This window comes from Camelus ferus, chromosome 9 (genome assembly GCF_009834535.1).
Source record: "Camelus ferus isolate YT-003-E chromosome 9, BCGSAC_Cfer_1.0, whole genome shotgun sequence".
Lineage (NCBI taxonomy): Eukaryota > Metazoa > Chordata > Mammalia > Artiodactyla > Camelidae > Camelus > Camelus ferus.
In genome coordinates, this window is record NC_045704.1 from 43,259,548 (window position 1) to 43,286,880 (window position 27,333).

Genomic DNA, 27,333 nt, shown 5'->3' on the forward strand with positions numbered 1-27,333 from the left:
TTTTAGGCGAAGGATTTATTGGCTACCAGAGAACAAGATTAAAAAAAAAAAAGTCATTTGCCCCGAAACAGATGCTCAAACTGAGCTGTGGGGAAACCTGGACTGTTTGTTTACAAAGTCCCAGAGATGGTCCCGGCATGTCAGGATACCTGGTAGCAGAGGCTTTGCCTCCCCCAGGCTTTTGGTCAATCATTGACATCTGGGCTGAGACACGTCTCCACTGGGCTACTGCCCCACGGCCCGAGTCGGCCCAGATGGGAGCCAGGGCACTCCCCTCTCAGCACCGCGTCTGGGTCTGGACCACCAGGAGCACCCGTCACCTATTCAGCACCAGAGAGCTGTATCGCAGATGCCACACTCACACAGAGGCTGGGATGAGGCCTTCCAGCTTTCATGTGCACCGACCGCCGCACCGGAGAGGCCGAGGCCTGTTTCCCCAAAGTTCACAGCAGGCTCTTCCCCGTGTCTGCAGCTGGGCTTCCTGAAGCTCTCTCCACTCACCTCCAAACGTCAGGAGCACCAGTGCTGCAAGAGCCTTTGCTTGCCAGCCCTGACTTCCCCGTCCAGACTGTCCCCAAAGAGAATGTTCCTTTCTCTTGCTTCCTACTTGACTCAGGAGACAGCTGTGCCTTCAATGCACTGTTATAGCTGAGCGGAGCTAAGATCTCCTCTGAACTAATAAAGATGGTTTCATGCTCTACAGCCCAACGTGTCCCCTTGGATGGAAAAACATTTCGGAAAGACTTAAGGCCACTTGTGTCTCTCCCCCGGGCCACAAACTCTCAGGAATTCCAAGGGCAAAGCTCCTCACATGAGGCCACTATGGAGTAAAGAGCCTCAGAAACCAGGCTGGCAGCCCCCTGCCCTAGCTCAGTGCCACAAGCCATTCCCCAAAGGGAATCAACAGCAGCTCAAGCAGGACCTTTGTCGCCAAGGAGACCAAGCACCATTCAGCAGCCAACACACGATGCTCCTAAGGACGCGGAAGTCCCAAGGACGACGTACTAAGGGCCATGTGGGCCTCACGCTAGGGAACCACTGAACACTGGGCTCAAGCCAAACACAGCACAATTCTGTAAAAAATCTAAAAATGCTAACTGTCCTTGAAAGCTGCTCAAATCATGAGAAAATGATGGTGCCGGCTGTATGTACCGTGGGCCCTCCCCACACACCTGTGAGGTCTCCAGCAGAGAAGGCAGGATTCTCAGGATGAGGCAGCCTGGGGCAAGAGGTTGTTTCAGAGTCGCCAAAAGTCTGAATGGTACTGATGCCACCGTCACTGGCTATGTGACCCTGAGGAGTCCCTTAGCCTATCTGAGCTTCAACTTCCTCCCCTGGGATGTAAGATCCCTACCTCACCCTCTGAAGGCTGAGACCATGTGCCCAGCATAATATCAGGTGGCTCTGCCCTTACTTAGAGGGATCCAGCGGTGGGAAACCGCCAGGGAAGGTGCCGGAGGATGCAAGGCTGTGAGCACCACAGGGCGTGACAAACCCATTGGTCCTGTTATGTCATTTACCCTCGAAGGCCAGAAACCCAGGATAAAGACACTGGTGAAGGAGAGAAGACCATTAGGAAGACAAATGTGGCCAGATAGAAAGCCCTCCTGAGAGCGGATTTCTCCAAATTGCTCCTAATAGCTAACTTGGCAGCAGCGGGCACTTTTCTGGCATGCTCTTCCCGTCCTATGGACCACGCTTCCAATTCTCTGGAGTTAATATTCGGTGCCGGTTTTGTTCAAAGAGTTCTACCATTTTCTGCATGTCGTGGTCAGCCTCAATCACCTGGAAATTAAACACACAGGTCACTGGGCTGCATCTGACCTCAACACCATCCTCCCTTCACGGAGGAAGAGAGAGAGACGGAGGTGGGCGGGAAGAGGCAGGGAGAGGCAGGGAAGCCCAAGGTCACAGGCAGAGAAAAAGCAAGGTTAGAGCCAAAGAGCTCCTGGTTCTAGGTCAGTCCAGTCTCAACTATATTTTCATTTAAGAATCTACTACAGTCATCCCTGTGGCAAGCTCATAAATGATTTTTTTTCCTCATCATTTTATATCATCCACTTTTCTATAATGAGGGGGGAAAGTTAGTTTTCTTTTAAAATCCAGTACAGTAACATCTCACTTTCCAGAAACCTCACTGCCTGGAAGAGTTGCGAGTACAGTGTTTGAGCAGCCCAAACAGACACGCCCAAGGCCATGTGCAAGTTTGTGCACGGTCGTCCCTCAGTTCCCCCACTGCATACGTGCTCCTAACAGTCTGAGGTACCCACTTGCCTGCCTCAAGAAATTCGGCAGCAGCAAATCAGAAAACGAGGGGACAGGGGAAGCAGGGAAACACTGAGTGGGCAGACACAACATCAACACAGAGATGGTGAGTGTCAGCAGGAGAGAGGGGGTTATGGTAAAAAGCAAACGGGAATTCAAAGGCATTAGTAGTCTGGGGCAAACAGTCCTACACACCTCAGCACCTCCTAAGGGCATCACTGTGTGACAGACCAGAACAGCAACTGATGTTCCTTCAGATGCCCTGGGTCACCAAGAAAAGGTGCAATGAGGCCCTGGGCCTGCCATCCACAGAGAGAGGGACAGGTGTGTCAGAAGCCCACCACCCCAAGTGGTTAAAGCCAAAACCCAGGTCTAGGGGCTCCAACCACCTGGAACATTCCTTCAATGACGATGCTAGATAAATGAGATGCTATTGTGTCATGGGTGTGTGAGACTCACTCCAGAATGGGGACTGTGGGACAGAGTCCCTTCCACCCTCCCTGCTTCGTTCTTCCGAATTCTCAAGCTCTGAGGGACTCGGCCCTCCCTTCCACAGACTGCAGAGTAGTTGACATTCCCCCGGGCACCCCTCCTTCTAGAAAAGTCTCCCGCCCTGGCAGGGGACTTACCAGAACAGGGGCTGCCACAGGAAAATGGCCCCCTTTGATGAGCCACTCTTCATATAGGTGGTGAACAGCATCCAGGTACTCCTGCCAGGAACACAAATGCATGGGCTGTGGGGGCGGGGAAGGGAGCAAGCTCTCCCGCCAAAGGTCTCGGGCAGGTAGGGTGAATGGCGATGACCACGGGGCAGTGGCTTGGACAAAGGAGCTCACAACAGCCAACGTGGCTCAGGCAGACAATGATAAACACGGCCTAGCACCCCACCAGTGGGCCCGGGCATCGTGACCATCAGAAGCATCACTGTGACCGGCTGGCCCATCCCTCCAGCACAGTCTACTCCACTGGTGCTTCATACACACCCTCTTGCCTGCCTCCTCTCGTTTTCTGCTGCTTCTCCATCAGGAGGGCCACCACACCTTCATGGGGGCCTGAGTAGCCTCTGAACCCTCCCTTCCGTCCTTCCCACCAAGAGGACTAAAGCCCTCACTGGCCTAGGAGCCCCACTGCTCCAGCCCGCCCCAGACAACCTACGGCTCCATGGATCTCTAGACCATAAAGACCAACTTAAGAAAGCCTGACAAGGTGGAACCCAAGGGAAAAGAGGCCTGGACACGCCTCTGAGCCGGCAGGACTGGACTGCATGCGCTCTCCCACACGCAGGCCGAGGTGCTCTCAGTCACCCACGAACACTTCCTCAAGTGGCAATTTACTCCCAGCCCAGAAAGGTAAATGGCACTGCCGCCTCTTCATCCACCACCGAGTTCTCCCTCAGCAACAACAGACTCGTCCTACAGGCCTTGTCAAAACCGCAAAGACAATGTCTTGGAAAAGGGCTTGGAGGGACTCCAGACTTGTCATTTCTCAGGAGCATGTGGGTCACCACACAGAGCTGTCCTGCCCCATTCCAGCATGGGCCAACTCTGCTCCATTTCCCCCTTCCTCTGATCACTCCTGTCCCCAGACTTCAAAGCAGCTGCCTGCAGTGATGCTCGGGCCTTCATGGCTGGAATTTACCTTGCTGGGCCCGGAGGAAACCAGGTTAGGCAGGCCTCAGGAGCTGGACAGGCCTTCTGGGAACCCCACGAAGCTGGACAGGGGCTGAACTGGCCTTCTAGGACCTCTAGTCCAGCCCATTCTGAGCTCAGACCCCCATGACACCCCAGCAAATGCCTGCCCGGCATCTGTCTGTGTATTTCCAGTGGCATTCACATGGGGTATTCAGTTCAATATTAACTGAGCAACTCCTAGATGCCAAGCCCTGGGATACATGCTGAGGATGCAGAGGGAATAAGATCTAATCTTAAAACGCTCACAGTAGTTTTGTGAGGGACAGGGATCAAACACATAAATAATTTCAGTATGTTTCTCCCAATGACTGTGACCATAATAAGCACAGAGGCTGGGGGAGTACAGTGGAGAGAAGGTCAAGGAAGGCTTCCTGGAGGAGGTAACATCAGACTTGGCAAGCAAAAGAAACCACTATGCAAAGGCATATCTGTAATTCTATGGTGAGAAGGAGAGAGAAACAGGGACTGAGACACAGAAAGAGAGTGAGTGTGAGTGTGTGTGTGTGTGTGTGGCCACAACTAGTTCCTTATGGTCAGAGCATGAAAGGCAGGGAGTGGCAGGAGAGGAAGTCAGCCATGCAGGATCCTGGATGGCACACTACAAGTAGAGACTTCATCCTAGACAACAGCGAGGCACTAAAGGGTTTGGGGCTGGGAAATCATGAGTGGTGTTCTGTATTGGAAACATCACCAAACTGTAGTGTGGAGGCTGAACTTCAGAGGGAGATGGGGGAATGAGGGACCAGGGTCAGGGAGAGAAGTCTGAGCCTGTTACAACTGTCCTGACTTGAGTTGACATGGCTCAGGCCAGAACCCGAGGCCTTGGGCAAACACCAGTGAGTACCATCTCCCAGCCAGGCTCTGCGCATGTAGCAACAAGCAGGTGGGTACGTCCTAGCAAAGACCCAGAGCAGGGCACAAAGGCAAGCAATCCTCAGGAGGTGGACCAGCCAAGCCCTGGTGATGCCTGGGCGGGCAGGGGAGAAGGGACGCCTCTGAGCACAAATGGTGCCAACCACTGAGTGTGGGGCCACAGGAACTGAAGCATATCTAGACAGGGCACCAAGTCTCCAGCCATAGAGGAAGTCAGAGTTCACCCTCAACATGCTCATTTCCTGTTTCTCTCTCTGCAACAGCAGCACAAAGATCTCACGGTGGGTGGGGCCAGGCCAGGTGGGAGGGCATCTTTACCTGGGTTAAAGGGGTCCTTACCAGTGGAATGACCTTCTCCTCTTCCCTGCATCTCATCTTTAACCTCTGGTAACAGGTCTCAGGAGTGGTCCGGAGATAAACTGAGATTAAAAAAAAAATGTGGCTTTAATTACTTGGTTCAAGGCTTGGAAGTGAAAGCCAAGGGCAGGAGAAGGCAGGTACGTGGGTGTCTGGGAAAGGCGCGGAGAGAAACACCTGCCAGGAGCCCCAAGCAGGAAACACAGACAGGGCCAGCTCGCAGCTGGACCACTGACCGGCTCTGGCTGTGTGGCCTGACTGGCCTGACTCCTGACTTCTGTTCTTTTTCCGTGTCACCAGCACCACAGCGTCATCGTGAGGCTGAATGAGGTCCCACATGTAGACAGAGCTTAGCATGGGGCCTGGCACACAGAGGGTCTTAGTAAATGTCTGGGTTTTGTCCCTCCTCCCTCCCTTACAAACTAGGAAAATCCATCAGATCACAAGGGACTGAGGGGAAAGCAGCTTGAGGAACACAAGCCAGAGCACATCTCCAGAAGGGGTGGCTGGATTCATACAGGTAAAGACCGGCCAATGGTGAGGGCCCTGCCCATTACCCTTGCTGGGTGGGGCCCCAGCCAAGCACATCCTCACTGGGCCCAGGGGAGGGAGGCGGGTAGGACTGTCTCACCTATCAAATCGATGGACACGTCGATGTTCCTCACAATCCAGTCAAACCATTCCGACAGGACCGCATAGTCCACTTCAGGCATCTTCCCACTATAACGAGAGTTGTAAGGGATTCATTCTCCCAAGAGAACATTCCTGGGCTGCGCCATCCCACAAAGCATCTGGGCATGGCTTTCATGGAAAGCGCATTGCCAAGGGCACCTGGGAGTAGTGTGATCACGTGATACTGGATGGGGAGTGACGACAAGGACCCCAGATACCTCTGACCTTCCGCTGCCCAGGGACGGTTTACAGTATAATGCAGCACTCATCCTGGCATTGCCCGATGGGAGAATCCATTTGGGGCTTGAACTTCCCTGAGAAGGGGCTATGAAGCCTGTCCCCTGACAACAGGGACCACTCAGGCCTGGAGGTGGAGCAGCAAACCCATTTCACCTCTAGAAATTTATTTTTGTGGAAGTAATCAAGGATACCCACTGTAGCACCGTTTAAAAAATAACAAAGAACTAAATCATGGTACATATAATAGAAAACCATGCAGCAGGTGAAAGATGATGCTGTAAAATATTTAATGACATGGAAAATGCTCATAATCAAATGCTCATCATTCAATGAAATAGCATGATATAAAACTGTATATAGCATGACCCAGTCATATCTTCAAGAGTATTCATCCACACATTTGGAAGAAAGACTGGAAAGAAAATCACAAAAAGGTTAACAGTGCTTTTCTCTGAGCTGTAGGACTATGGAAGACTTTTTTTTTTTCTTTATCCCTTTCTGTATTTTCCAAAACTTAACAACATATAGTTCTCAATTCATTGAGGGTTGGATGAGAAGGCATTACTACATACTTAAAATGATAACTGAAAAACAAGAAAAGAAGAGCCAGAGAGAGAGATAGGGCGTCTGTCCCCAGCTCCTGCAGGTCCTCTCTGCCCTGGAGGAAACAAGTAGGCAGGAGCCAGGGGAGGGGCAGCAGCTGGAGGAAAGAAACTGGCCAGTGGATGGGTGACCCTCAAAGGCCCAGGAGAGGAACTGTGCCCTTTAACGTCCTCCACTTGTCTTGAACACTGTCTTGGATCCACTCAGAACTGGGTTTGGCAAGGCTGGCTACAGGGAGTGGAGGTGCCCGAGCTGTGTGCAGCTGGGGGCTTCTGATTGCTAACTAAAGGGGAGGCAGGAGAAAAGCCCCCAGGGGAGAGGGTGGTCTGCAGCTGCCTCCTCGCCCCAGGCTTTGGGAACTGACTCCCACCTGGGAGAGGGAGCAGGATGGGCGAGGAGGGAGGCCCTTGGAAGACTAAGGGCATGAGCAGCCCTGCCTGGAGGCCCAAACGACAGGGTGCGGCCCAGCCTGGAGGGCTCCCCTAGTCCCCGAGACCACCGCGATGCCCTCTGTGCAGAAGAGCTGTGCCTGGCCCAGCAGCAGGAAAACACAGGGGGCTGAGAGGACAGCAGGGGGGCAGTTGCTAGTGCCTTGGGGGGTCTCAGGTATCAGACCTCAGCAGAAAGACCAGAACACACTAGCATGTGAGGACCGCCCCCGCCCCCGCCCCAAATAAGTGGGGAAGCTTCGTGGGGGAGGGGAAGGGGAAGAAGTCCCAGGACACTGTAGAGGGGAGCCAGAGGCAACAAAATTCAGGGACTAAAGGTAACAACTTTGTGAGCACTGACTGGTCACAGGTGTGGTGTGAGGACAGGTGGTTGCCCATCCCCCAAGTCTTTCTTCTTATCTCCTTAAAAGTATCCCATTAGCTATTCAGGGTCCATAGCACAAGACTGTTTCAGGGAAACCCAACCCCTAACCGAAGCTTCAGGGTAGACCAACTGGACATCCTCTCCCCTGGCCAGAGGGGCCTAACCTGACCAGTGAGACATGAGGGAGGTTTGCTGGGGTTTATGGAAACCATGCTTCTTCACACTTAGAGGAAAGCCACTGGCAAGACACCAACCCTCTGGCCAGCAGGTGAGAAGCCCGGTTCTGCCACAGCCATTTTGTCACCATGAGGGAATCATATTGAGGACACAAATAAGACACAGAGCAGAAAACAGAGAAACAGCACCAGGGCCACCGAATGAAACCAAAGCCTGCCATTTAGACAGCCTGCAACAACCACATTGTTCAGGCTACTTGGGAGCTGGGTTTCAATTAGTTGCAGCTGAGACTATATGATATTCAAGACGTGCTTCCTTCTCTAGAACAAAGCTGACTCTGAGGGAATGAGGATTTGCAAAAAATAAGCTGTTGATTAGCTCCCCACCCCCTCCACCAAACACACAGCCTGGGAACACAGAACAGACCGGCAAATCAAGGGTGTGGCCGGTGAGCAGCACATGGAGGGAAAGCAGCCCCACACACAGACTCCCACATCACTGGCGCTGGACAGCTGGGGCCAGCCTTTGCCACTCACAGCTTCACATGTGTCTGCAAGGCCCAAAGGAGATTCTGTCAAATTCTAGAGCTGGGAGGATCCCCAGAGTTCCAACCAATGAACTGAGTCACAACTCAGGACACATGTAGAACAGTGATAACTAAAACCAAACTGATCAACACGACAAAAAAAGTGTCACGTGTGCAGGGAGGTACACAGAGATGTAGGGATGGGGTACACACCCTGTGGGATCTCAAGGGCCCGAGAGCCACCACTCCCTTGGAAATCAGCTCCAGGTGGTCTCAGGAGGGGCCTCCCATCTCTCACCCTGACCCAGCCAAACCGGGGGCAGGCTCCCACCATACCGCTGCGAGCAGACAGAGGAAGCAGACCCTCCCTTCAAGGACATAGGTTCACATGAATCCTGCTGACCATTTTGTTTGGCAGTTTGCTAGCACATTCCCCGAGGCCCAGAGAGCCCCCGGTCTGCACAGCCCAGATTAGAACAGAAATTGCACACTTAGATGCCAGCCTCCTTGTGCACAGTACTGTCTTTTGTTTTTCATAAGATCTTGTGAGCTCAATTTCAGCCCCAATTTATGGATGAGGAAAAGTAAGGCCCAGAGAAATTCAGCCCAACTCTGTCTGAGCAGGGATTTAAGCCGGGTTCTGGCGGCCCCCAAACCCATATGCCCCCACTTGCACTACTCGCCCTCCCTGGTCTGAGGGGGCTGTTCTGGGCACACCCAGTGTCTCTCTGGCCTCAGCCGGAAGAAAGCCATGGTCCTCAGGCCCATAACCCAGGCAGTGAGTCCTGGCTCCAGACCAGAGCAAGGAGGAACCCCAGCCCCAGAGCCCGTCAGCATGGTAGGAGGACCTGCCTGTTTTTCCAAACACAGGGTCTTCATGACTGTTCCCCCTCATCACCAGCCTCAGATGAGTCAGTGTGTCACTTCCCCTGCTGGGCCCCACCCAATTCTCTTACTTCTGTTCTGAAAACGCCAACCAGGCATTCCTGTAAAAGCTTTGCGTTCGATTACTCAGCCCACAGGGCTGGGGCCACACAGTTGTCTGCATGGCCGCTCTGCTCCCGAGTCTTCGTCAGCACCTTCAGCCTTTCATCCAAGCACAGCGCCTGCACCTCCAAGGTGCCTTAGGTTCTTTATGTTTATAAAGAGTCTGTGTAACCAGAATCTCCCTCTTAGGCAATTAACCCCTGGTGGCGTAATCGCATGTACACTCCCCGACCCCAAACTTGCTAGGGTGGGAGTAGAGGGTGGAAGAAGGGGGTCTCTCCCTGGGGGAGCTCCTCACTTGTCCGAGGCTCAAAAGGCAAGAAGGCCCTTCTGGAAATTTTGCTTTGGGGGATGCAGAATCCCAGTGCACGAGCTTTTCTGGGCACTCGAGCCTGCAACTGCAGACAGCGGGGCCACGCCTACCATACGCCCTCTGTCCCAGTCCCTTCAGATTCCAAGCCAAGGCTGCACGGGCTTCCGAGAAAGAGAAGAGGACCACTTCCAAGGCTGCCTTGTGAAAGGGCTGTCCCCATGCGAGCTCCCAGGCAGGAGCTGACACGCCACGCAAGCCGACTTGTGGTTCCCAGCATGCAACCAAACGCCCCCTGGAGTGGGAACCAAAACATCCTATTCTGGGTAGAAGCAAAGGCTCCAGCCAAACCAGTTTCTAGGCTTCATTTGGTTTAGGTTCAAAATGATGATGATCTGTATTTGAGGGGAGCAGAAACCTCCCAAAACATCTACATTCTCAACACCACTTGGTGGACGGCCCACGGCACGGAGAGAAGCAGGCTTCCTGAGGAAGGCGGCCGTGCAGAGAGCCAGCCCAGGCGCTACTCTTCCTCCCACTCATCACTTCTTGAGCTGCAGCTCTGGCTGGAAACGCTGTTCACTGTGCCCCCAGAAAGAAAACCTTGGGCTTAGAGCTGCCTCACTCCTGACCTAGGAATATACCTAGAGACCCCGGAAACAAAAGTCACACAACAAAACCCCCAACAACCAAAACCGGAAGCCACGAATGAGAAATGAAGAAACCGCAGGTAGTGAGGAAATCCTGCTCCGTGAAGGACTTACACCTGCGTTGGCCACCCCAGAGACAGCCCGCAGGACCGGGCTCTCACTCTCACAACTCCAAAGGCTCAGATGAGGCCCCGAGGAAGCTACAGGGGCAAAAGTCACAGGGGAAAGGGCCAGGCATTGGGACAAAGGGCTCTTTGCAGGCCACCCAGCTACTAGCTTCTTCTGAGGCTGCCCTTCTAAGTGTAACCCTGACCAGGATGGTGGCCACCCAAGGCGATCGTCTGGTAGAAATGCAGGCTCTTGGGCCCCACCCTGGACTTGGCAAAGCAGCACTGGCACCTTAATGAGATGCACAGTGTGTATGGGAGAAGCCCACCTAGAGCATGGGTAGAAAGAGGCAGAGGCCTGGTTCTCCTGAGCCAGCACCATGGGGGCACCCCCAGGCCTGAAGTCTCTGGCCTTAAAGAGAGAAATCTAGCTGTCTCACCGCTTCCTCATTCACGGCTGCCCTCCACAGCAGGGTGCAGGATGATGCCCTCCTGGTTAGTTTCCTGCCCAACTAGGAAGAAGGTGCCTCTAGGTGCCCCACTCCTTGGTTCTTAAACTCGGACTCTGGGGAGTGTGGCTAAGGGAAGGAGGACTCCAAGCCACATGCTGAGCATGGTGTTTGTTACAGATACAATCAGAAGGATATATTACAGAACAGAATTCAAAATCTAAGTGAATCTCTAAGATAACAGAGATAACTTCAAAGAAATTTCCAGTTGGTTAGCAAGCTGCTTCGGGCTACATGGGGCAAGACGGCATGTGGGAAAGCAGCCGCCTGGGTGAGCTTTCCAAGGCCCCTGGAGGACTCCAGGGAAAGGGTCTAAGGACCACTGGCTTCTCTCATCCCCCTGAAAACCAAAGTGGTGGCTGGGCTGGCCCTCCAGGGGGCCCCGGTGCTCCCAGCAGCCTCTGGACTACCCGTGCCCACAGGCTGATCCACAGCCCTTGGGCTCCATCAAGTGATCCCAGCAATCAGTCTCGAGGCTCCAATAAGGCCTTCAGGGAGATCTGTGCCCTCTGGAGGCTGTATGAATTAGCTGGAACAGAAACAATGATGCTGAAAATTTCCACTGTGGTTCATTGTCCCACAGAAACCCTAACCACAGATGCCAGGCATTCTGGGAGGACCAGAGGGAGGCATAAAGATGAAGTAACAGGGCAGGAAAAGAGCTCAAAAAAAATAAATAAATAAAAGCTATAGCCTTTTCCTACCCAACCCATGAAACAGCCCAGGGCAGGGCCCTGTTATCTGGACCAGTGAACTGGACCACAGCCATAGAGATGAGGAAATAGAGAACCACCCATAAGAAGTGCTGTAATGAAAAGCCCTGGGTATGAGCAAGCAAAGCCTGGGACATCAGCTAAAACTCAAACCTGCCCCGCGACAGGCAAAGACAAATAGCTCCTAGGTGAGTTCACCAGGTGTTAAGCAGCCTATGAGGAAGAGGGAGGGTTAAACTGGCACATTTTGTGAAGATCAAGGTGGGCAAGGGTCACAAAACCTCAACCAGGCAGCCATTCTAAAGGCTCTCCCGAGATGGGTGACGGGAATTAGAGAGGAGAAGGGCTCAGAGAGGTTTAGGAACAAAGACTCCAGAGCCGAGGTGGAACCCAAGTACACCTCGGTCCACACCCCATTCTCTCCCCTTGACCTCTGTCATTCCATTCCAGGTCACCCTCTTCAAAAAGAGCCACAGGCTGCCAGACAGAACCGGCCAGGCTGACTGCAATTAGAAGACAGGGACAACCCAGCCAGGCAAGGGTCCCAGGGAATCCCGCCCCACTGCCAGGGTCCGCTCCTCAGACTACACTTTTGTCGCAGCAGTAAATGGACACCCTCGTCCTCCCCACTGCCTGTCCTCCCTGTGGCAGAGGCACTAATGAGCAGGGAGCAGAGAGAACAAAGGGTTGTATAAACCTAGCAGTGGACCCCCCAGCCCCACAGAAAACCCGGGAAGCCAGCTGAGGAGGGAGCTCTAGCCTCAGGAACACTGTCTGCTGGGAGGGCAGAGCCCATAAGAGTTCTGAGGTCAGAGGACAAAGCTACAGTCAGGACTTGCCCTGGTTGCCAACCCTGACCCCAAAGTACTGGGGATGCTTGGAATGGGTGGGGGCAGAGGACCCCGTGAGACCACACAGACTCAAGGGCACGATCCTTGGCAGCTCAGGACCCACGGAGAACCCTTTCTGTGGCCCCCTCAGAACAAGGGGTGTGAAACAGCTGCGGGACAAGTCGGGCTGGAAATGAAAGACCAGCCAGAGGTCTCATCATTCAGCAATAGTTAACAAGCATCATCCAGGGCCAGCTCGGTGCTAGGTCTCAGCTAGGCAAGTAAGCCAGATGTGATCCCCGTCTTCAAGGAGCTTATGGTCCAGTTGAGGGGACAGACAATGGACAAACAAATAAATATATACTAAGTTAAACTGCATGAAACTGCCATTTTGTAGGTCAAAATGGGTCAAATATTAACAATTACATATGGTTCAACCTAAATAGCAGTTGTCTTAAATATGCTGAAGAAAACCAACAGAAAAAAGTAATTAAGAATAACAAGGGGCTCAACCCATTGAGACAGGGTGGTTGGGGAGGGTCAAGAGAGGTGACATCTAGGACGATAGCTGCAGATGAGAGGGAACAGGGAGTCAGCTCGTGGGTGATGGGCGGAGGGTATCAGGACCAGCTGTCAGGACCAGCTCGGCCAGGGATGCCGGCAGCACCATGAAGCTCAGAGCAGGAGGAGCAGTGATGTAGGGGGCTGGCAAGAAGGGACCAGGCACACAGCTACCAAGAGAGGAAGGGTGTGGAAGCTGAAGCTTCCGACTCCAGCCTGCAGCCCATTGCCCGGGACCCTGAAATGTCAGCAGTCAACTAAGCACAGGAGTGGGGGCCCCACACCTCTGAGGCTGCAGCACTGCAAGCCACCAAAAGTCCCCCCAGCCGTGTCTGTATGACAGCGTGTGCTCCCGTGAGGGCAGAAGACAGCTTTGAGTGAAATCACAACAAATATCCCACCCACCGTGCTGAATGATTGCTCTAGTCACTCTGAACCCTCACCCCTCCCTGTATCCTCCCACTCTGCCACATAACCCACAGGGGCCCTGCCCACTCTCAGACGGGGGTCGGCTTCTGTGACCTGCTTCGGCCAATGATGTTAGCAAACATGAAGCAGGGACCAGAAAAAGAACCAGTGCTTCTGCCCCTGGCCAGTCCGCTGGTCCCAGAAGGAGGGTTGGCAAGCAAAAGAGAGATGAGCCACCCCAGTCACCCTGGCCAGGCCATCCTAGACCAGCCAACCCCTGGACATCGAGCCCAGCCGAGGTCAGCAGAGCCTACCTTGCCGACGGCCGAGCAATCAACTGGGAAAGCTGTCTACCCCTGAGGTTTTGTGGTTGGTTGTCACACAGCGTTACTTAGCAACACAATAGGCACTCAATATCTGTCAATTAGATAAACAAGTTCCAATTTCATTTCTAAAAAGTTAATGGTTTAATAAATTATCGATTGTGCAAACTACAGTACCTTCTATACAAGTTTTCTACAAAAATGTATCTTGCGCTGTGAATCGACCGCTCCATCATCCGTATAGGTGACATCTAAAAGAAAACAGAAAGTGATTCACTAACTCAGGCAAAGAGAGGGGTTAGGATGCTCTGAAGAATGCCTTTTGCTCCCCCTGCGTACAGTTTGCTCTAAATACAAGAATCGGGAAGTCATGGGAAAAGGAGGCGGACGCCAGAGGAAAGCCATGTCCCACATCAGGCTCTCTCAGCCCCAGACCCTTCCCACACCCTGAAGCTTAGTGGTCAGTGCAGCAACGCCCAGGCGGAGGCCCTATTCACAGGAGAGGTAAGGCTCCGCTGGGCTGTGGGTTTGGGGAAGTGCTAGAAAAACTGCCAAGTGCTGCCCAGGAAAGTGGTGGCCAGTGCAAAGTGAGGTGATTATTATGGACCTAAGTAGGGTGCGTTTGCTTAAGCAGAGGTAGGGCTGGGATGCAGCTTTCTGGAACCCCAAAAGAACGCCTGCCAACTTCGCTGCCTTTTCACAGGGCTGGCTGGGGATTGCTGCACCTCTTCCCAAATTGGAAAGGACTGTGTCCAGGAGGGAGGAGGATGATGCTGACATCACCCCTCCCTGCTGTGGGGCTCACACCCTCCACAGATGGCCTCTCCCATTGTCCACAGTGTTCTACTGGGAAGTGGGAAAGGCCCTTCATCTTGACGCCAGGTGGGCAAGCTTACTGCTCTCACTCAGCCTGGCCCACAGCACTCAGCGGGACCTGGATGAGCAAATGAGAGGCAGATTCAAAGTCATAACTCCAGAATTTCCTGACTGTCTCTCCCCATGTGTCTATCTGCCCATCCACCTTCCTTACTAGTTTTCCACCCTCTCCTTACTTGAGACTCTCTTCTGCCCGTCTTGCTAGCGCCCCATTCATCCCTCTCTCCTGCTCCTCTTTCTCAGTCTGTCCATTTCTCTTTCTCTCTCTGCCTCCTTCATGATAATAGATTCCCTTAAATGGAGGGACACACATATGGCTCATTATATTCAGATACATTAGACACAATTATGTTTACTACAGAGTCCCCACTCAGGAAAAGTAGGGTGAGTGCCAACCTCAGATCCCCCTCTGATGTGTCTTTTAGAGAGATCTTTGGAGAGACAGAAATTCATACGATTCTGCTCATACCTCTCCATTTTTAAAAGATGCAGATTTTAGAATGATAGCTGTGGTTGCAAGTGCCCAGCCCCGCATCAAACCATTCAGCCATCAAACCATGGCTGTCCTAGAGTAACTGGCTGTAGGGATTTCCCATCTCCTTCCAGGAGGGCCTCCAGCCCAGTCTTGCCATTCTGAACTACAGGCGTCAAGCAGGGACTCCTCAGCCAGCCTTCTTCTAAAAGACTCTGCCCCTATTCACACCCCCGCTGATGGAAGGGGCCTGAGCAGCCGTGTTGGTGCCCCGTGACCTGCCCCAGCACCTGACTGGCCCAGAGCTGGACACATGACCCAAGCTGAGCCAATCAGATTCTTTCAAGAATCTGAACCAAGAATCTGAACAGGCCTTGTGAAGGTTAGATCAGCGGGTCTGATGCAAACAAACAGAGCATGCATTAAAATCACCTGGAGAGCTTGATAAAAACACAGATGCTGGGCCTCATTTCCAGAATTTCTGATTCAGCGGGTCCGGGATGGGGCCAGAAAATGTGCGTTTCTAACAATATTCCTGGGTGCTGCTGCTGCTCCTGGTCCAGGGACCACACTTTGAGAAGAACTGGGTTAAAGGGGTTGAGCCCAGGAGCAGTCAGGGTCATGAAGACTCGGGCTCCCACGGCATCAGAGCACATTCTTGGCTAGCTGAGGGTGGCGGGGGGGCGCACTGGAGGCTGGTCCTCAGAGAGCTGCTGGAGCACAGACCTTGGCCTCAGAGACAGAAAAGGCTGGGCAGCGCTGAAGGTCCAGCAGGGCTTCCTCGTGAGGCTTCCCTTCCTGGCAACCACATGCCCCTCATTCGCAGAAATGTGTTTAAGAAGGCTGAAACCAAGTACTTGAAATGTACCTGAGGACGAGTGTGCTGGTCCAGCATGGTGAGCTGCACGTAGGTCTGCAGGGTGAGGCCCCATCGACAGGCATCACGGTACATCAGACCCTGCGGGGGGAGAATGCAGCGCTTTACCTCAGAATGCGGTATCTGCAGGACTCCAGTCTCTTCAGTCACTGACAGCCATCTTGTGAGACCTACAGGGCTGAGCGGGAGCCAGAGATGAACCCACCACAGTCACAGAGTGGACAGAGACAGAGACTGGAGCAGTTGCAGGACAGCCTAGGAACAGCCGTAAAAGGAGCTGATATAAAGTCCCAGGGAGCATTCACTCAGTCACTCAGTAACGTTCACTGAGTCCCTGCAGTCTGCTCTCTGTCTGGCAGCCAGTGAGCCTGTTACACCTGCAGGAGCCGGTCCTCAATCACTCCCCTGCTTGGAACCTCCCCTGGCTTCCACTGCACTCACAATGAAATCCAAAGCCCTTACCAAGGCCCACAGGGCCCTAGAGAACCGCTTCCATCTTCTCGTCTCTAACCATTCTTCCTCTGGCTTAGTGAGTTTCCAACCGCACGAGTCCCTTAGTGTTCCCCAAGCACCCAGGTGCAATCCCACCTCAGGGCCTTTGCATCTGCTGTGCCTTCTGTCTGAACACTCTTCCCCCAAATGTCTTCACGGCTCACTCTCTCACATAAATAATGGTCTCTGCTCAAATGTCACCTTATCAGAGATGCCTTCCCCAGCGATCCTCTCTAAAACAGAAGCCGCACTCCTTCACTCTCTGTTGCCTGTAGACACAAAATACTTCATGCTCCATATTCCACTTGCTAATAATTCTACTTTGCCCTTTTCCACATTTTTGCTTTTTTTTTTTATCTTGCTGCTAATTGGTGCTCTGCATTGAAAACTGCAGACTCATAACTGCAGGTGAAAGAAAATCTCACAATGGTTAGGAGAAACACTTCCTCTTGTCTGACAGGTGCAGAAACAAACACCTTCTTGCATCAGAAAACCAATTCAGGGAAAGTAATGTATTGAGACCTTTCACTAAACTATCAATCTTGCTCTTCTGTGCAGAGCGGAAACTTGTGTAAAAATACATAATTCTTTTATTTTTTTATTATAAAACTGTCATTGGAAATGCCCTTTGTACCAAGGATATTCAGGCTTCTGAGACTGGGACTGTGTCACGTGCAATGCCACCTCTAACCCCTAACGTAGGCCACCCCGGTTCTCTCACATAATGATCCAGGCCTGGTGCTCCCTATTTTCCTAGAGAAGAGGAATGTTTCTGAGGCTTCTTTGTTACACCCAGGGCTGCCATTCCATCTTCCCCACCTGCTGAGAGTTGAAGCTCTTTTCATGTCTCTGGGATTCTTTATTCAAAGACTCCGAGCCTTTCTGCCTTATTTAAATAACACCCTTTTACCTGCTTCATATGTCTCCATGGCTCCTATCACCACCTGCCATAGCATACATTCCACTGTCTCCTACCTCCCCACACCGGGACATCAGGGCCAGCAGAGCAGGAAGCTTTGAGTTGCTCACCGCCCCAGCATCTAGAACAGTGTCTGGCACATGGCAGGCATGCAATGAATATTGGCTGAATGAATGAACAAGCACCTACTATGTGCTCAGAGTGTGCTATGTTCTAGCAAACAATGGTGAGCCAAATTAAACACAGTCCCTGCCCCTAGTGACACTCAGAGAACCAAGAACCACTCAAGGAGATGCCCATTCTGTTGCTAGAAATAGGGGAGAGCAAAGGATCTCCCAAGTCCAAGGTTCAAAGCTAGATCTGTCATTTACCAGCTGTATGACCTTGGGCAACTCATCTCAGCCGCAGTTTCCTCACCTGAAAAATGAAACTAATCATCTCTCCATCATGAGGAGGGAGCCCAGATCCACATCCTTTCCTCAAGCTCCTCTTACAGGACCCAGGCTCCACCCATCTCTTTTCAGGCAACAGAGCAGAGCCTTCAGAATGGGGAAGGAGGTGGGAGGGGCCTGGCTGGGCCCACCTTGGGAAAGCAGACAGGTAGCTTCAGGGTGAGCCTGAGGCAGCCCCTGGGCATTGCTAAGTGCAAACCCAAATCAGGGTTATCAAGGAACCTGGTTACTTAGAGACAGGTCCTAGGGGTATAGGGCTGAGGAGACCTGGGTTTCTTCTAGGAGAGGGTAGGGGTAGAATGAGCAGCAGGAGACAGACACCCTGGACAGCCTGGGCGGACCACTGGGAAGAGTTTGGGATAGCTGGCAGGAGGTCCCTGGGGTCTGCACATGCCTTGACAGGCAGCAGAGAGCCTTCACCTCTGAACACCGATATGCGGCATTTTGTCTTCATCCCTCCCGTGCCCCCACCACCCAGCTAAGAGTGAGGACACATGCCTGAGCAGCGTGCAGGCTCAGGCACCAGCACCTCCGTTCTGCACACTTAGGGGGAAGCTGGCGGTTCACGTGGGAAACAATATACTCACCAGAGGATTATGGCCTCGGACATTTCTCCACTTGGGCACAGGCTCCACTAACACCTGCAAGGAAAGAAAACATCAGAGAGCTGCTGTGCCTTAGCTCTGAGAAGGTGTGCAAGTGTGAGGGGAGGATGGAGGGAGAGGCAAGATTTGGGTGCCCAGGGGATGCCAAAATAGTTGAGCAACCCTCCCTGCGAGGCCACAACTCCATCTAGACGTGGCCTCCTTGCAAGACTTCCAGAAATGACCTCAGAACCACTCTGTCCACCCCTGCAGACAAGTACATGCACACGCCACTGCCACCACTCCGGCTGCCTTGGGAGCTCCCTGGGGGCAAGGCAGGTTCTCCCATCCCTCCTGCATGTTACTGCCCACCACCTCGGGCCAGTAGGCAGGGAGGTGACAGAAACAAGAGGGTGGCGACTTCAGGCACTTCAGGCTGTGGCTTGAGCCCAGCTTCCTGCTGGGGGCTCTCTGGTGACCTTGGCAGCATGCGATGCTCCGGTTCCTTCTTCTGGTCTCTACATCAGGCACCCTGACAGCGAAGAGTCGTGTTTCTTAAGTACACTCCTTAAACTGTGCAAGAGCCTTGTTGCGTGTGCAGGTGTGTGGTGGAAAGAATTTAAATGGTGTTCTTGGACCCAAGATTTTGAGAATATGCAGATCCTTCTGGGGACCTTCAGGTGCGTATGAGCAGGTCCCACAAGGTCACAAGAGACCAAGGGAAAGCAATGCATGGGATCTTGAAGTTACCTCCCCCCATCTTTCACACCTCTGTACCTCTGCTCATGCTGTTCCTTCTGCCCAGTATGCCCACCTCACCTCATTTCACCTCAACTTTCATTACATGGAAAACTCCTATACATCCTTCAAAATCCAGTTCAAATATCTCTTCCTTTGTGAATCATTCTCTGCCCCTCTCAATCTCCCTCTCCTTCTTCCGAGTCTTCAACACTCTGTTCCTGTCCCCTGAGTAGCATGACCAGAGGCTGGGTCACAGGCAGCCTGGACCTACACCCCATCTGTGGCACTTTCACTCCACAAACAACGAGTCCCCACTGTGCCAGGTGCCACCCTAGGCTCCAAGGATATAGCAAGAGCAAAATCACCCCAGCTCTGCCTTCATGTAACCTTAAACTTACTGGGGAAGCAGACATTAATCAGATAATCACAGAAATCAACACATATTTTCAAACCCTGAGAAGCTGTATGGAATATGGATACAGAAGGGCCACAAGAACCAACATCACAGAGGGTACCTGGCTGGGGAGGTCAGAGAGCACTGAGCCGAGATCTGAAGGCTGAGTGGTATTCCTAGAGCCAACAAAGCTCTTCATGCTGTAGAAGAGCCAACAAAGCTCTTCATGCTGTAGAAGAACCAAACCAGGGCACAGCCCCCAGAGCAGACAGCCTGGCCTGGGATGTGGCCCCTTCACGCACCAGCCGTGATGATTTACTAGGAGGACTCACAGGATGCAGCATACAGTCACACTCACAGCTAAGATTTCTTACAGTGAGAGGATGCGAAGCAAAGTCAGCCAAGGAAAAGGGTGCACAGAGCAAAATCTGGGGGAAAACCAGGCACGAGCTTCCAAGGGCCTCTCCTGGGGGAGTCACACAGGACACACTCAGTTTCCCCAGCAGCATCTCTACTGGACAGGCTTCGTACCCTTTATAAATCCACCAAGCTTTTGCAAGTTCCTTCGAACCCGGGGTGGAAGCCGTACCTCGATGTCTGTTGTGTTGGAGAAGAACTCCAGGCACGTCGTCTTCCCACTTGCAATATTGCCCTCGACACAGATCTAGCAAAGGACAAATGCACGTTAGATCCAGTACTTGGAGGGGTGTCAGCGGAGAACTTCTAGGGAAGGGCTCAGGTAAACAGCCAAACTGGTTCAGTCTAAGACTTCAGTGTACACACAAAAATCCCTCTACAGGAAACCTCCAAGGTCCCACTGGTAGTAACAAACTGATCCTCCCCGTCAGTGGCAGGCTTCAGGACAGCCCGCTGCCCTCCAGGACAGACTCTCCTTACATCAACACCTAGACCCTACACAGCTTGCCCTTGGCCACCCTCCTCTGCTCTTCCCTAGATCAACCCCTTAGACTATCAGATGTTAGGCCTAAGTGTCCTTCCTCCTTAACCAGAGCCTGATGGCTTTGAGGTTGGGAAGCACATGTGTGTTACCTTGGACCTGACTCACTGCTTTGTGCAGAAGGACGTGCTCGGCCATGGACTAGAAGGTACTAGGACAGGACAGCAGGACTACGATGGGTAACGTACACCAATCCTGCACCTTACCTTGCCTGACCCTGAGAAGCGGCTCCTAACGTTTTCACAGAAGAGAAAAATGAGGCTCTAGAAGGGCATAAAGCAGGGAGTAGAGGTTGAATCTACACTCTGCTCACACTAACTGCACTGGGGGAAGGGGTCTACCTCTACCAAAGACGAGGAGCCTCCTACAAGTACATCATCGCAGGGAAAGGAAACATCCGCAGCAGACGGGTATGTGCTAGAATCACTGGGGAGATTTGAAAATCTCCAAAAGGAAGCCACTACCCAGGCCAATTCCAGCACAATCTCTGAGGGTGATTCTCGGGCCTCAGTAACTTATAAAGTTCTCCAGGTGATTTCAACATGCAGGAAACTGCACCACTAGTCCATGGCAGGTTTTCTCAATGAGTCGTCCACAGACACCCTGCTCCAGAAGCACCAGAGGCGCATGCACCCAGACCCTCTGAATCAGACTCTTAATTGGGGCCCTCGAACCTGCTGCCCAGTAGTTCTGACAAGGCTCTGCTCAGCCAGGACTGTTGGTGACACAGGCCAAGTGGCTTTGGCTCCAGCAGATCATGAGAGGACACAGGCAGTTCCACATACATGAAAAGATAAACTGGCCCTTGAGAACACATATTACACATCCCCTGGGATGCACACAGCCAGAGGAGGACCTGTCCTGCTGCACAGTGACCTTCACACCCAGGCTGGAGGCACCCAGAACACCGTGGGCCACATAGGTGACTCATTCCAGGTGATGGGGCTGGCAGGGAAATGAGCTGGAATTTATACCCAGGCCTGGCAGACCCCTTCTCGTGACACCAGGAGAGCCTTAGTCACACCCCCATAAAACACAGGGTCGTGGTGGGCTGTCCCACTTTACCCTAGTCACTATAAACTCTCCCCAGCAACTGGACAATCTGTCAGCTGGCTGTGAAGGTCTCCTCCTGCCTTGATCCTAACAGGTACCCAGAAGAGCTGGACAATTACACCTGCAACAGAAGCCTGGCCCTCAGGTCCCGCTCCTAGTCAGCTCACCCCTTTAGGACTAGAAACTACAAGATAAACCCAAGGGAGTGTGCAAAATGGAAAGCCCATTAGGGTCCTAGTGCATTTGATTTCTTATTGTTGTTCTTTAAAGGAAATAATGTTTCCTCTTCCTAGATATATAAAAAGAGCTCAACCTAGACATCATTCTGCACAGACGGTTTCTTTCCTGTTCACTGCAAGGAACATGTTATTCAGATGAGAACTTCTTCCAAAAATATTTGTTCATACCGTCCCACCACAAAACCCTGAAAGTCAGTAAATCTAAGGCCTTGGATTACTGACTGGTTTCCCCTTGAGAGCAGGCAAGGTGTGGGGAATTGCACAAAGTTCCCCTGTCATGGAGCGAACAAAGAGGAGCCAAGCAAAGAAAGTCTTTACCTTTTTTTAAAAATGATGTCTAAAAATATTACAGTAATATATGCCCATTGAAGAATATAGAGAAAATCACAAAGCAGAAAATGCTGCTCATAATCCTGCCCCTGAGACACCATCATTACATTTCAGCGTATCTCGGGCAAATACCGTTTCCTCTGCACGTTTCTCACCTTTGAGAGTCTTTCAACTGCTCACTGAGAGCCTACTATGAGCTGGGCACTGAAGACTCAGGACCCAGTCCCAGCACCCACCTAGGAGCTCAGTGAGTGTGAAGATGGCGAAAGTGCCGAAGTTTACCTCCCCTTTCCTCTGCTATTAGACCTGGATTCCAACTTCCCATGATTCTAACTGACACTAGGATGTACCCTCTATCCTTATGTTTAAATAACACTTCATCTTTTCCTGAAAATAAGACTTTAAGCAGTCTCACAGAAGGAACTACAGAGAACTAAAAGAAGATAATAAAAATCACTCATAATTCCAGAGATAACCACCATTTAGATGTTTAATCAGAACTAAGCTTTCCAGAAGCAAACAGGCTCAGGCCCAAAAGCCCCCCAAGAAGATTCAAAATACGTATTGTCCTACTAAAGACCCTGAGACACCTGCAGTAAAAAGAAAACTTGCCCAAATGTCCAGCGACTGACAAATGGATAAACAAAGTGGGATACAGCCACACAGTGGAGCACTATGGTATCACTATGTGGCAACTGACACATGCTATAGCAGAGATGCACCACGAAGGCATTCTGCAAAGCAAAAGAAGCCAGACACAAAGACCAAATGTGCTATGATTCCATTTTACAGGAAATGTCCAGAAAGGGTGAACCCGTATACAGGAAGTAGAGGGCTAGCTGCCTGGAACTGGGGGAGCGACTGCAAACAGGCACGAGGTTTCTTTTCAGGGTGATGGAAATGTTCTAAAATTAGACTGTGATGTTGCACAACTCTTGCAAATTTACTCTAAAAAAAATCACTGAACTGTATACTTAAAATGAGTGAATTGGGGGTCTGTAAATTACATATAATTCCAAAAAGCTGTTTTTTTTTAAAAAAAGGATCCCAGTTTTATTTCATTTAACATTCAAAGAACTAAGGAAAGGCTTCCCAACCTCAACCCCCAAATTCTTTATCTTTTTCTCTCATACACACCCACTGTTACCACTCCCTGACTTTCCCTCAACCAGACTGACAACTTCCGCATCATTAACAGTTTGTAATACTTCTTTCCTGTTTTTTTCCCCATATGAACAGTTCATTTATTATTTCATTTGGATCACACTTCATCTATTTTTATTTTATTTTTTCATCTCTTACATAGTGAATACCTTCCCAGGTCATTAAATATTTTTCAAAAACATGATTCTGAATGACCAAATAATGTTCCATCATGTAAGATAAACTATGACTTATTGAAATCCCTACTGTTGGATGTTAAATTCTGTCCATTATTTTTATTGTGAATTTGTGTTGTGATGCCCATTTTTTTGATACTATAAATAGTGCTTCAGTGAACATCCCTGTACATGGATCCTACTTGTCACTGGCTGGTTATTCTCCTTCAGTAGATTTCCAGGAGTGTAATCACAGCATCAAAAGTTAATGGGTTTTTATGGCTGTTGATGCTTGATGCCAAATTACCCTCTAAAATGCTGTCCCAATTCACACCCCTTTTAGCAGGATGAGAGTAAGCCCTTCACTATGCTCTGCCAATACTATGTATATCTCAACCTAAACCTCTGTTTATTGTATTATTAATAATAATAACGTCTGTTACTTACTAGGCATTTAGTGTTAGCCTCATCGGTTCTATACTTTATAAACATTATCACATTGGTCCTCACAACAATCACAGGAGCTAAGAATTATTTGCCCCTTTATATAGATAGGGAAACTGAGGCTCTAAGAAGTTAAGGACTTGTCCACTTCTACTAAATAGCAGAGCTGGGACTGAAGCCCGGGTTCCCAGGCCTGATTCCATAGCTTTTACTCCAAAGTTCCATCTCCAAAAGCTTTTGTTCTCTGTTACGCAGGCTGAGCACTTTCTCATGTTTATTAGCCATTAATAAATTCCCTCAAGAAATGTCTGTTCAGGTCATTTGTTTGTCTGAAAGTATTAGTCACTTGCACTTTTTTTAAAACTCAACTTTGGAATTTATTTTTTTAATTCCTTGGGTGGTGACTCACTTCCCAGTTGCAGCTCAGCCCAGATCTTCCCTAACTGTCCTGTTCCACGTGAACCTCAATTTATCACCTCCCAACACCCACATATGGCTTCCCTTCCCATTCCAGTCCTCAGGAAAGGCTGTACCATCCGCCCAGACACCCTCAACACCCTGGATGTCTTATCTCCCCACTCAGCAACTCTGGGCCCTACTCACCTATAGAACCTGGGCCTGTCTCCTTGGGCCCTAGCTAGGGTCTCTAACCCTCCTTGTTGGAGCCTCCTTGCTGGCGTCTCTGCCTTCAGTCCAGCCCAACAGGGCCCCTCACCCTTACCCATGGTCCACCACTTCTTTCTGAGTGGCAAACCAGATCATGTCCAGTAAAGTCTTTCAGTGGTTCTGGGTGTTGGGATCTGTCTCCGGTCCCCTGCCCTACCTCAAGGCCCTCCCCGGCTACCTCTCTGGGACTGGCCACAAGCCTCAGGCTTGTGGGCTCTCTTCCTTCTGTGACTTGCACCTGCAGTTCCCTCCCCGCCTTCTCCCAGGAGGCCTCAAGGGTCCCCAAGCCTCCTGTGAGTGCTCACCCTCTAGAAGCCCTGCCTCTTACTCACTGCTGTTCTAGATCCACCACTGTCTGACTCACTGCCATCTCCCCCATCAGACCGCGGGCTTACTAACAATACGGGCTGCTGGATCCCCAGGTCCCAGGTCCACAGAGGAACTCAGAGGATTTAAATGATTAAGAGCAGCCCTGGGCCTGAATACAGGCTCCATACCACTTCGTACAAACTACCTACCGTGTCTGAGGACTATCAGGCCACACCCAGAAAGCACCGAGGACAGGCCCGGCTCCCACCTGAGTGCTAGCTCAATGATTCATATAATATAATGCATCAATTCCCATCCACAGCCCACCTCCACCATGGTGCCTGTCATCATACCCCACTCCACCTCTAGTTTCGACAAACTTCCATAAATCACAAACATTTTAATCACCAGTTTTCTCCATGTGATTTCACTCCTTCCCAGACCCTCTCCATCACCCCGAATACCCTAGAGGGCCTGCCCACAGCTTCCACCCTCTGCAGATCCCAGCCAAGGTACTCCTGTCACCGCCCACCAAGCCACTCCCTTCCCAGCCATTCCACCAACTTTCAGCTCCCATAAGGAGCTGAGCCTCTGGACTGATGGTGACTGAAATATTGCTCCTCACCACAGCCAGCTAAAGGCTCCAACATGCCATGGACATGTTCAGCTTGACCCTTTAACCTTCCATCTCACACCAGTCACAATCCCATCCCAGAGTTGGCACCTTAAAGTCACTGTACTGGCTGAAACCATGTCATGACCCCATTGATTCTCTGTGATCCCCCACACAACTACCAGTCTCAGCAATGGTGGCTTGGGAGTGGCAGTCAGCAGACTCCCTCACAGCCACTAACCCATGGTCACCCCAACCTTCCCCACATAGGATGAGCACTTTTCAAATCCCTTTGTAATCAGTCATCAAGCTAACAGTTCCAATACACCTAAAGGCTATGAATACATGTATTCTCCTACCTGTGTAGATTCTCAGGAAGAACATACCAGAAACTGGTAACAGAGGTGGCCTCTGGGGAAGGGGTCTGGGGTTCAGGGGTGTAGACAGACTTCCTTATTCCTGGAGATGCTCTTGTATTAATTTTTTTTTTACTGTGTGCACATATTCCTTCACTCCCCTCCTCAAAACGTGTGTGTGTGTGTGTGTGTGTGTACTATTCTACAAAGGAAAGAATCCACATAAAAGGGACTTACCACTGACTTTTTCTTTTTTTCACTTTCTCTATCTTTATCTACAAAAGAAAAGAAATCAATTTTTAAACTCAGTTTTAAATAGCTCACTCTTCTTTGTCCTACTTTTCTAAACTACCACAGTTTTTATGCTTGCTCCCTGAGCTAAAAATGTTTTCCAGTAACACCTGGGCCACTCCTTAGGTGGATGGAGGCACTCACACCGCCGTCTACCTGCGTGTGACACTGCAACTGCTGTCTGGGTCCTGGTGGCACATCTAGGCCCCAGTTGTGCTCCGCTTTGCTCACTTAGTGTACTATGCTTTCCATTTTCCAAGTATTTTATATTTATGATCCTCCCTGATGGGTGTCCCCCTAGTTAAACCAGAGTGGCCTCCACTCTAACGCACGGGTAAGAGTGGGCAGCGGGCATTGGTTTCAGCCCAGGAACTCGGGTTTCTCCTGCAGGCCCAGGGCTGACATCGCGGCCCACACATCCTACAGGTAGTTCTCAGGTGCCGGTGAACAGCCTGAGGCCAAAGAACGCCAGAATTTGGCTATAACGAGGGCTCCTATTCCTGAAGGGGAGGGCCTCCACCACCTGTGCATTAAAGGCTGGTGAATTGTAGCTCCCAGCCCGGAACTCCCCCAAGGCCAAAAGGATGGGGCAAAGAGTAGGACGGGGACCTGTGGGGAGGAGGGTTCTTTCCGCTCTTTAAAGGGTTTCCCAACTCCGAACAAGAGATGGGTCGGAACCCCACCCGCTCCCTGCCGGCTCGTGCCTGGGGCACCAGCTAAGGACCGCCCGCCCCTCCCTCAAGCCGCTAGGAGGAAATCCCGGCGCCTGGGAGGAGTTTCGGGTTTAGGCCAGTACCGCTAGCCGAGGGCAGGGAGGGGGGGCTGATGGCCGCTGAGCGCCGAGGCGCGGGCCACATCCGGGACGCCAGCGAGGGGAACCGAGAGACGCGTTACCCAGCGGCCAGGCCCAACGCTGCGCCCCCCGGGGCCCCGGGCCCGAGACGGGGTTCCCGGGCCCGTTACGACGTAGCGCCTGGCCCGCCCAGCTCCGCAGAGGCCGCAGCAGCATGGCCCGGCGGGCGGATACGGCGGGCCCGGTTTCCTTCCTGCGCGAGTCGACGCGAGGGCGGCCCGGAGGCTGGCGCATCCTCGGCGCTCCGCCTCCAGCCCGGCGCCCGCCCCGCCGGCCCGCTCTTAAAGAGACTCCGTCGCATTTCACCTCTGGGAGAAGGTGAGGGGTTTGCCATTTGTAGCCTGGAAATCAGTCCCGCTAACGGGAGCTGGCAGAATGACTCATGACTTGGCAAGGCTCGGGGAATGGGTGGCCAAAAATACCTGCGACTGATTGATTAATTATTGGAGATTATTTAACTGAGCACCTGTTGAATCCAGG

The 27,333-nt window shown here is 51.7% G+C and overlaps 1 protein-coding gene across 7 annotated transcripts; it reads right to left on the minus strand.

Moving 5' to 3' along the window:
• TK2 (thymidine kinase 2) lies at positions 1-27,095 on the minus strand. 7 transcript variants are annotated; one of them, XR_004322446.1, is made up of 11 exons: positions 26,895-27,095; positions 25,947-25,984; positions 20,012-20,086; positions 18,291-18,344; positions 15,832-15,921; positions 13,793-13,866; positions 5,818-5,906; positions 5,169-5,248; positions 2,895-2,975; positions 2,461-2,527; positions 1-1,785 (listed from the first exon to the last, which is right to left on the minus strand). XR_004322446.1 is itself a non-coding variant. In XM_032486464.1 (10 exons), exons 1-10 carry the CDS (start codon positions 27,085-27,087, stop codon positions 1,687-1,689), a joined length of 873 nt encoding a protein of 290 aa, XP_032342355.1. In that variant the 5' UTR covers positions 27,088-27,092; the 3' UTR covers positions 1-1,686. The 7 variants fall into 7 exon arrangements, 6 of the variants coding, with proteins under 6 accessions (XP_032342355.1, XP_032342356.1, XP_032342360.1 ...); XM_032486464.1 differs by lacking the exon at positions 2,461-2,527 and having other exon boundaries at positions 26,895-27,092; XM_032486465.1 differs by lacking the exon at positions 2,461-2,527 and having other exon boundaries at positions 26,797-27,031.
• Between the last annotated feature and the right edge of the window lie 238 nt (positions 27,096-27,333).

Coding starts and splice junctions, on each gene's coding strand:
- TK2 (XM_032486464.1), bottom strand. CDS start 27,087: ATGCGCCAGCCTCCGGGCCGCCCTCGCGTCGACTCGCGCAGGAAGGAA. Junction 13,867..15,831: donor ACCAGCACACTCGTCCTCAG/GTACATTTCAAG, acceptor GTTTTCTTTTAG/ATGTCACCTATACGGATGAT. Junction 2,976..5,168: donor AGGAGAAGGTCATTCCACTG/GTAAGGACCCCT, acceptor TGTTCCTGGCAG/GAGTACCTGGATGCTGTTCA.